Source organism: Tachypleus tridentatus, chromosome 13, assembly GCF_004210375.1.
Source record: "Tachypleus tridentatus isolate NWPU-2018 chromosome 13, ASM421037v1, whole genome shotgun sequence".
NCBI classification, from domain to species: Eukaryota; Metazoa; Arthropoda; class Merostomata; order Xiphosura; family Limulidae; genus Tachypleus; species Tachypleus tridentatus.
In genome coordinates, this window is record NC_134837.1 from 254774417 (window position 1) to 254784980 (window position 10564).

General features: G+C 36.1%; 1 protein-coding gene across 1 annotated transcript; it reads left to right on the top strand.

Annotated features, from left to right (window-relative positions):
* The first annotated feature begins 5633 nt into the window (after nucleotides 1-5633).
* On the top strand, nucleotides 5634-10265 carry LOC143236519 (uncharacterized). Its single transcript, XM_076474820.1, has 2 exons — nucleotides 5634-8414; nucleotides 9833-10265. Exons 1-2 carry the CDS (start codon nucleotides 5671-5673, stop codon nucleotides 10263-10265), a joined length of 3177 nt encoding a protein of 1058 aa, XP_076330935.1. The 5' UTR covers nucleotides 5634-5670.
* Nucleotides 10266-10564: the final 299 nt, after the last annotated feature.

The following is a 10564-nucleotide window of genomic DNA, read 5'->3' on the forward strand; positions in this document are numbered from 1 at the left end:
TTCTAGACCATGCTGTATTATACCAAGCATACACACACATCTGCCAGGCTTGACCCAACTAAAAACTTGAAAAACTTTAGACCACTATTTGATTAATGTTGTTTTGATAATTAAGAAACTAGTGTTTTTACATTCAGACATCAATAACATGTACACAGATTTGTCAGTTGCATAAAAACGTGATCTTCTTGGTACCTTGAATATTAATTTAGGATATTGTCCTTATTTGTGTATTTTATTAAAACTGTTTCGTAAGATATCATTTTTTTTCGCAGTGAAGTCAAAAAGAGTAGTCATTTTGTAAGTACAAGTATCGCTGCCATCTAGCGACCTTACAATAAACTAATAAATGTTTATAAACTGAACTCATTGCTAAGTAGTAATTTCGCTTTTTACGATTTCTCCTCAAAAATACGTGCTATAGAAGAACAAAATAACCCCACAGTTATACAAGTTATGAAACATTCGATGATGGTAACTGAATACTCCAATAAGGCTATACAACGCAACTTTAGCAGTTATTTGTAAGTACCATAGAGAAACAGACTGATTGCAGCAGCTTTTTTATTATCTCTGACCATCCCAACAGATTATAGATTTAATTGTTGTTTACTTTCCAGTGACTTATTTCAGAAAAAAGCTATAAAAACTACGTATAATTATGGAATGGTTTTTAGAGTTAAAAACAAGATAAATTAATTTTAAAAGTGTACTAGATTTAGATCACGGTGTTGATTTGTTTTGAATTTCGCGCAAAGCTACACGAAGGCTATCTGCGCTAGTCGTCCCTAATTTAGCAGTGTAAGACAACTAGTCTAGAGGGAAGGCAGCTATTCATCACCACCCACCGCCAACTCTTAGGCTACTCTTTTACCAACGAATAGTGGGATTGACCGTAACATTATAACACTCCCACGGCTGAAAGGGCGAGCATGTTTGATGCGACGAGGATTCAAACCCGCCATCCACGGATTACGAGTCGAGTGCCTTAATCACCTGTGTCAATCATAATGTTAGTTGAGCAACATGTAGGTACAATGTATATTGTTGAACTCGTAAATGCCAGGTAGATAGTATTTCTAGCCGATAACAACACGTTCATTACTTGAGATAAAACTAAAACAACATTGCGCCATCGGTGATAGACTAAAAATAGTAATGTAGACGACGACCGCTGCTGACTGAATGGTCTTCATCTGGTCATCAGTCCTAAATCAGGGTGCCTATGCTTGTTCTTTGGGCTTATTAGCCTGGTCGTTTAGTCTTCGTTTCGCTTAAGGTTAAAATACCAGCTTCCGAAATTTACAAATCTCGGTATCGTTTCTTCATGAAACATTCACCAATTCTCATGAAAACGTAACTTAAACATAATGAAACTCAATAGCTTGTGTATTTCTGTTTGTTTTTTTTTTTTACTTGCATTGATACATTCAGTTAATAATAAATATTATTGTAATAATATTTGGTTTAATTTAACTTTTAGTGTTTATGGATTTTTCCTAAACTGTACAATAAGTGGCTTTAATAAACTAAACACAAATCCTGTAGTATTTTATTAGTTACAAATAAAACTCGTTGCTGATCACTCCATAACAAATCCATCCACCCCATCTTCGATAGTTCATATAAACTTTCAGAGTTCGACTATTGTGGTCAGCAGAGACTAGATAACACAGCATGCACGCTAACACAAGCAAATTGAATGTAAGCCATACAGCAGCAAAGAGACTAGAGAAGACTGAAATCTGTTATTGTAATTGTTCGTACATAGAGCGCTCGACCAGTAACCTAAATACGTATTTTTGTCTTTCCACGTTTTGCAAATAACCCAGGCGGAAAATCAAGAGATTAAATCTTTACAAGTTAATATTCGCAGCTAAAGGTTCATAACGAATAACTGTTTGTAAAGGTTTGGTGTGTTTTGAATTTCGCGCAAAACTACACGAGGGCCATCTGCGCTAGCCATCCCTAAATTAGCAGTGTAAGACTAAAGGAAACGTAGCTAGTCATCATAACCCACCATCAACTCTCGGACTACTCTTTTACCAACATTAGTGGGATTGACCGTCATATTATAACGCCCCTTGGCTGAAAGGGCGAGCATGTTTGGTGTGACAGGGATTCGAACCCGCGACCCTTAAATTACAAGTCGAGTGCCTTAATCACCTGGCCATGCCGGACCTTGTTTGTAGCTATTTACCTTACCATCTCCAGAAATGTACTTTTGGTGGTTCTTTAAAACACCCACACTTAACATGTGGATTGGTAATCACTGTAACAGTAATTAGTCATTAACAATTAAAAGTAACCAGTTCGACCTCCGAGTGGCACAGCGGTATGTCTGCAGACTCACACTGCTGGAAACTGGGTTTTGATACCCGTAGTGGGCAGAGCATCGATAGCCCATTGTGTAGCTCTGTGCTTAGTTCCAAAACGATTAATAACCAGTTGATCACTGATTAAATCAGTTGAGTTGTGTAATAGTTGAATTATATTTGTTACAGTTCGATATAAACTAACAGTATTTTATTTCAGTGTGTAATAGAGGTCTGTAAGTCTCGTGGCTATAGATAACAGAAGTATTTTAGTTGATCAGTATTTCATATATATGCATATATAACAGGATCTGAACTGGCAGGTAATAACGAAAATGTCCAGTACTGTAGGACAAAGAAAAGTATCGCTTCTTTATGGATTCATTTCTTTCGTAATCGATGTAAGTGGTAAAAACCGTACCCTTGGTCAACAAAAAAAAATATTTTATTTATGTATATTAAATTCTATCTGTATATCGCAGAGCTATGACTAGAAAATGACAGTGAATACAAACGTTATTTTTCGATATATTGTTTGCTTGTTTGTGAAGGCGAGAAGCTCATAACCGACGATAACTTTCGCGCCAAGTCTGCACCTGGCAACAATCGTTTTCTCTGAAGTTATATATTTACCACTCCTCATATATTCACATAATGACCTGGTCTGCATTGTCGTCTTTGTCAGTTTTTTTTTTTATATTTCATGTTGGTTTCAACACCTCTTTCAATTTCCAGTCATTTTTCTTTCGTGAGCTAAAATCGTTTATCACTAGTTTTATCACTTAAGTCTTGTCAAAAGTTCAGATTGTGTTGTTGTCGTTTTTAAGGTTTTTTTTTTTTTACAGAGAAAGACTTATCAAGAACAAAAGTGTGATTTAATTGTTTCTGTAAACTGTAGTTTTATAACTAGTAAGTGTTTTACAGTAAAACCTTTCCCTTCCGATAGTTAAATACAGACCTAGATCTACATTGGGGAGAAGTGAAGATAAAATCTTCCTCGCTGCCCTTCAATAAATGGACAGACGTGAGTGTTTGGTCAACAAAGTTTAAACGCTTTGCTTTGGTTGAACACATTTTTCATATTTTTTGTTTGTTTTTCTTTTTATAATTTACTTTTGTTATTTGGATGTTGAGAAGTTGTATTCGTTCTACTAAAAGTTTACGTTTGAAAATTCCAATGTATCAAAATAAAAGGAAAAAATGAGTCATCGAACAATCAAAAAATTAGCTCAGTGCAATATGTTGTTTTTGGATCGTTCGACCGTCATTCGAACGAATAACAATTATTATTTTCCTAATCTCCGTGGTTAACGGTCTTTGTCAGTGAATCTGTTTTACTGTATTACCTCGCTTTTCAAAAATCAGATGACGTAATCTAATGCTAATTGTAATGTTACATTGTCAGTTGTGTGCAAGTTGATTTGTAAAAATTAAACTACTATACGCTTCGTAAACTGATTGACAAGAAAAACGTTACTTATACCTCTCAATGGACAAAGATGCGAGGGGAACACGCCCCCTCAGTTTTCACTAATGGGGGATTGCTCCAGGTTAATATATATATTTATAATAACGATATAAATTTCACGACTAAAAGAACAGTTTCTTAATTAGATTGTAAATGACACTATATGTTATTAATAGTTCTCCCAGTTACTATAAGTTAAATTATTTAGAACTTCAACTTTTCTCGGTCTTGTCTTACGAACGTAATTCGTGTACGTTAGTTGATCGGAACATTAAAAACAACATCGTACATTCACTGTTTGGTATGTAATAGGACAATATTATATTAATATCTTAACAGTCAAAGCTTTTTAACTGAAAATATGATATTGAGAGGAAGGTTTGCGATTCTTCTTGTTTTACAAAACACAATGTCTAAATTTAACAGAATTCGCATGAAGCCTTGAGAAATGTAGGTAGTTTTGTAAAATAAAACTAGACTTTATATGCTTAATAGAATTCATGACCTTTCAGCCGTGGTGGTGTTATAATGACACTCAGTGAACTTTTCGTTGGTAAAAGAGTTGCCCAAGAATCGACATTGGGTAGTAGTTATTGGCTAGTTGCCTTCCTTCTGGTCTAAGACTTTGTTAGTCGTGTTTTTGAACAGGATGCTTCAATCATTAGATTTTGTTTGTCGTTATTTGAACACTAGTTGTGAATTCTTCCTGTTTCTATTAGGACAAACAACATTCATTCGTTCTCTCCTTAAACGGATTCCCGCAGTCACTCTCGTACGTGTTTGGATTTCTCCAAATGATCCAAAATCAATGACTCCTTTACAGACATCGGTTAGCTATTTCATACTGATGTCATGTCTCCGCCAGTGGCACAGCGGACTCACACACCAAGAAACCGTCTAGCATGTTTGTGCTTAACTACTAACAAACAAACAAACTTACGTCACACCACGTGTGCTCTGGCTATTACTTGGCGAGAATATATCTTTCGTTATTCTAACTTTTAGAAGTGAAAATATATGGAATTATCTTACCGGCTTCGTCTACTTATGTTGTTTAGCGCCTAAGATTAGCCTAAGAGTAGCCTAAGAGTTGGCGGTGGGTGGTGATAACTAGCTGCCTTCCCTCTAGTCTTACACTGCTAAATTAAGGACGGCTAGCACAGATAGCCCTCGTGTAGCTTTGTGCGAAATTCAAAACAAACAAACAACCATTTTAACTTTTTCTTTTCTTATTTTATTACACCCCTATAAATTCACCATTATTTGTGATGACGAGAAATCCATTTGAAGTAAAAATGTATCTTAAGACAGCTGGTACTGGTATTGAAACTTTTATTAAAGTAAAGTAGAGAACAACTTTTCGACCTTCTTAGGTCACTTTTCAGGTTAATAAGGGTTTACAAAATTGACCATTAGTGAAAATGGTAGTAGTGTGCAGGAAATTCAATTAAAATCTGTCTTTATTAATTTGCTCTTTTACTATATATCTGTTCAGAAATGTTGATTGGTTGTTCAGAAATTATTAATTACTTTTAAAATATTTGTTTTTACATACTAAATATATGTACCCTGCAAAAATACTTAATATTTATATTCAAGTTTGTTTATTTGTTTTCATTCTTCTAGATGGCGCTTCTCGTGTGGAAACTTGTTGGCGTTTTGTTTGGGTTCTTGGATCACTCCTCTGCATTTCCTATGCCGTGTAGCTTCAATCCTTTGTGCACGTGTGATACTAGACAACAAGAAACTAGCTGTGTGAGTGTACCATTTTTGAACTTTCCAAAGATTCCCTTTAAAGAAGTCTACCAGCTGACATTTGCGAGGACTGGCCTTCCAGTATTGTACAATGAGTCGCTAGATGGCACAGCGGTATCTTCTCTTAGACTGATGTACAATAATTTAGTGACCCTTCCACTTCACGTGTTTCGCGGATCTGAGCATCTGATGACTTCTTTAGATCTGAGTCACAATCAGATTAACGGATTTCCAGTTAAAGCTTTAAGAAAGTTATCTTATCTCCAATGGTTAAATTTAAATTCAAATAAACTGGAGGACTTAAGTCGTGGGTCTTTTGAAAAACTCTGGTCACGTTTAACTCTTTCCAGTATCCTTTTAGGTAGCAATCATATATCATTTATAGAAGACAGCTTGTTTAGGGGTCTTCGAAACGTCACGTCTTTAGATCTTACAAACAACCACATTAGCAAATTAGAGGGCCAACCTTTTCCAGAGTCCTTGACCACGCTGTCTTTATCCGACAATCTTCTAGACTGGATTCCTCCAGATGCTCTTTCTAATCTCAGATACTTAAAAATGTTAAACCTTGGAGGCAATCTGTTTCCATCTCTTCCAAGTAATTGGAAGTTATCAACGCGTCATTTGGATGAATTAGATTTCAGTCATAACGTTTTGACACAGTTAGAAAGTGATATTTTAAACGGATCTTTTTCCGTACACAAACTAAGTCTGAGCTATAATTATCTGAGGATATTGTCAGTAAAAGCATTTCGAGGTCTTCATCTCCAAAAGTTATCTTTAGCTAATAACCGATTGTCTTCCATACCTGCTGGGGCCTTTGAAGGTTTAGAAGCGACCTTGACTGCCTTAGACTTGAGTTTCAATATAATGAAATCTTTTCCAAAGGCATTAAAAGAATTGGAACACCTTCAACAGCTTTTAATGCGAGGAAATCAGCTTTCATATCTAGAGAAGTACGATTTGTATGCATGTAGAAAGAGCTTAGAAGTATTAGATCTTTCGAGAAACCTCTTGAAAAGTGTTCCAAAAGAAGCTCTGGTGACTTCCAAGCGGCTTCTTCGTTTGAGTCTTCAACATAATCAAATAAGAAAAGTACATTCAAGCGATTTTTACGGCTGGAGTAGCACTTTATTATATCTTAACTTAGCTAATAATGGTATCAGGTACATCTCTGAGAAAACTTTTCTTCACACGTTAAAACTAAAAGAATTAAAACTTTCTTATAACAGTCTCTTCAATGTGGATACAACAATTTTATTTCCTCTGAGGAACTCATTGAAAGCTGTGGAACTGGGATCTTTGTTTGAATCCCATGATGTTTCTCATGAAATGATTGTGAAATATCTAAATGAGGTTGAATGGTTTCAAATGGACCACAACAAGATTTTTAAGTTGTCTTCCACGTTTCTGTTAAACTTAACCAGCATGGTTCATTGCGATTTGGAGGGAAACAATGTCGTGTTCATTCCACAAAACCTGTTCAGAAAAGAAGTGCACACTACTCTGACTAATATAATTCTGTCTCATAATGAAGTACGAACGATTGAACCAAAAACATTTAGTGAACTTCCTAGACTCAGGAATGTTGTACTTTTGGGAAACAGACTTGAAATTCTTCGACACACATCTTTCACAAGTTGTCCCATGCTGAATGCCATTGTGCTATCACACAATAGACTTCGTATAATAGAGCCTTTGACTTTTCATAACTTAACAAGTTTAACAAGCGTGTTTCTACAGTTTAATAACTTATGGAGGTTTTCGTTCAATATGTTTAGCAATGTAAGCAACCCTAACTTTCCAATGCATTTAAATGTTTCAAATAATCGTATTAGCAGACTGGATAAGTTTTTGACGTACAAAGATGTCGACGGCGTCCTTCATATTCAAACGTTGGATTTGAGCCACAACAACATATCATTAATTCCAACGGGGTTTTTCGACTTCTTAGGAAATTCACTCCATCGTTTGTTTCTGTCTTTCAATAAACTGACTGTCATTCCTCCGACTGTCTTCACTGAAGCAACAAACCTTCAAGTATTGCAATTAGACCACAATAGTATAAAATCTGTTAGCTCTACAGACTTTCAAGGCAAACCACCAATCCAGATTTTGAGTCTGAGGTATAATAATATTTCCACCATCTCCCCAGAGGCCTTTACATCTCTAGAAGAAATCAGAATCGTGGATTTGAGTTACAATAGGATAGCAACACTGCCGGAAAGTGCCTTTGTGGGAACCAAATTGGAGAGAATAAATCTTTCTCACAATATAATCGTCCGTCCACTTTTTAAAATTTTTTTTCCTGTTGTGGTTACTCTAAGATTTATTGACGTTTCAGCCAATCATATTCCTGTGATCCAATATGATGTAATCAATCATCTTTACAAGTTAAGTTTTTTGAACTTGTCCTCCAATCAGCTGCTAAGCCTAAATATAGAGAATCTTACGCATCTGATTAAACTCGATTTATCCCATAATCCTTTGCCGAAGTTTAATTATGGATTTCTTTATTCGTTGAAGTCGTTACGATCATTGAACCTAAAAAATACAAATTTATCTCAGTTGTTTTGTCTTCCTTTGTCACGACTAAGAACCTTGACACTCGCAAACAACCTGCTGAGAAATATTTCTGCACTTGCGTTTCGCCACTTGCAACAGTTGCGACATCTAGATCTTTCACATAATCTGATAGAAGAAGTTCCATCTCACTTGTGGGCTCACGTGGTAAACCTACACACCTTAGACATTTCTCACAATCCAATTGAAATATTGGGTACTGTGAGTTTCAGCGGTTTAAAGCGACTGGTAGAACTGGACATGCGCGGCTTAGCCCTGAAATATTTGGACTCTCGAACTCTACAAGAACTCAGGTATGAACTTTAATGAAATGTATATCTGAAATATCTTATTAAATACCAATTATCTGAGTATTCAGATTTATTCTGCCACAACAAAATTATACTCATAAGAAAATTAGAACATAATCAAACATCACAATTCCAAGTTTGGCTTATTTTGAATTTCGCGCAAAGTCACTCGAAGGCTTTATGCGCTAGCCGTCCCAAATTTAGCAGTATAAGACTTGATTGAGGGAATGTAGCTAGTCATCACCGCTCACCGCCAACTCTTGGGCTACTCTTTTACCAACGAATAGTGGGATTGAATTTCACATTATAACGCCTCCATGGCTGAAAGGGCGAGTATGTTTGGTATGACGGGGATTCGAACCCGCGACTTTTAGATTACGAGTCGAGTGCCGGGCTCGCGATTCCAAGTCACTGTTTGTTTGTTTTGGAACAAAGTCACATTGAGCTACTTACTCTTTCACCGCAGGAAATCGAACCCTGAATTTTAGCGTTCTAAGTTCATAAACTTACCGCTGTCTCTTTTGGGGGACTAGAACTCAGTGAGAGAAAGAAAAGAACATTATTAATGTGAATATATCAGTGTTTTTTTCTTAAATTACATTCAGTAACGTTCTTTTATATTCGAATTACGCATCATGTTAATCAAGTCAAAATCTATTACAATGTGTCATTCAATATCTTTAGCCTTAATTATTTTTACACAAAGTTTTCGTGAAAGATACACGAATATTTCAAGTCTGATTCCATAGAATTTCTTCATTGTTAAACTTCTTAATTAGACCTTTTATAATGTATCGTATTATTTATTAAGTAACAGCTAATAATATCTGGTACATTATAAATCAACGAACTTACGAGCAAAGGCAAAGAATAATATGTAATAACACGTCAACAACAGTACATCTGTCACATTGAATTATTGCTTATTCACAAGGTTATAAGGTCATCAATAACATACGTCATGGCCAGGTGGTTAAGACATTACATTCGTAATCCGAGGGTCGCGGGTTCGAATCCCCTTCACACCAAACATGCTCACCCCTTTCAGCTGTGGGAGTGTTATAATGTGACGGTCAATCCCACTTTTCGTTGGTAAAAGAGTAGCCCAAGAGTTGGAGGTGGATGGTGATGACTAGCTGCCTTCCTACTAGTCTTACGCTGGTAAATTAGGGATGGCGAGCGCAGATAGCCCTCGAGTAGCTTTGTGCGAAATTCAAAACAAATAAACACATGTGTGCACCACATAAATGCTTTGAATAGCGTGAAGCACCTGTGGCGCCTAATTTACAGATTAAATAAAAAGCAATTTTTTCAAAATTCAATGACTTTCTAATTTTAGTAAAAACTGTGAACATTATGCCATATTTAGTCTACAGAAACATGTAGGTGATGACGCTAAGACATTTCTTTTGTATGTACAGATTCCTGCGAACGTTCAAAACCAGCACATACGCCAATGTTCGATCTTTTCAGCTTCATGACGTGCTTCACAAATCCGTTTCGCTTCGCCGAGTAGTAGTGGAAGTCGAGGAACCAACTTTGTCTCATCAGCTCCAATGGACTTTTGGCGCCAAGCTCCGTGACCTTACCATCACTGGCCGCAATCTACAGAACGTGCTTCCAGATGCTTTTCTGGGCTTACATCACTCTCACAAGCTCATTCTCAGAATTACTGGCACCAATATTACCAGACTACCTTCTCAACTGCTGCGCTACCTGTCGGATATCAGGTACTTGACTTTGGATTTAAGAAACAACTGCTTGCAAAAAATGGAACGCAGCGTCCTCCAGCCAGCAGAAGATGAAACGGGTGAACCTGATGGAACAAAACACATAACAGGTGAAAACTTTTAAAAATATTAATTATGTTGTCACACGCAAGACTAGTTTAATGAAATGTGTTATTAAAGCTGACAATATAAAGAAAGAAAGCAATAATTAGCTACTTACTTACTTGGGAGGGTAATCAAAATTAATTAATTAATTAGAACTATTTCCCCTCATCACATGTTTTAGAAATGTTGGTAATTAAAAACTGGGTCAAGTAAACTTAAAGGTTGATAAAGTATGACTTTAAGGCACAACAAAATTTCGTTTCAAAGCTTTAAACACAAGTCCGATTGTTAACGAATGTTATGAGCCGTTATCATATG

What these genes read in the sequence shown, in the direction of transcription:
- LOC143236519 (XM_076474820.1), top strand. Translation starts at nt 5,671, where the DNA reads ATGTACAATAATTTAGTGACCCTTCCACTTCACGTGTTTCGCGGATCT. An exon ending in CGAACTCTACAAGAACTCAG is followed by an intron (nt 8,415 to 9,832) that starts GTATGAACTTTA and finishes TTGTATGTACAG; the next exon opens with ATTCCTGCGAACGTTCAAAA.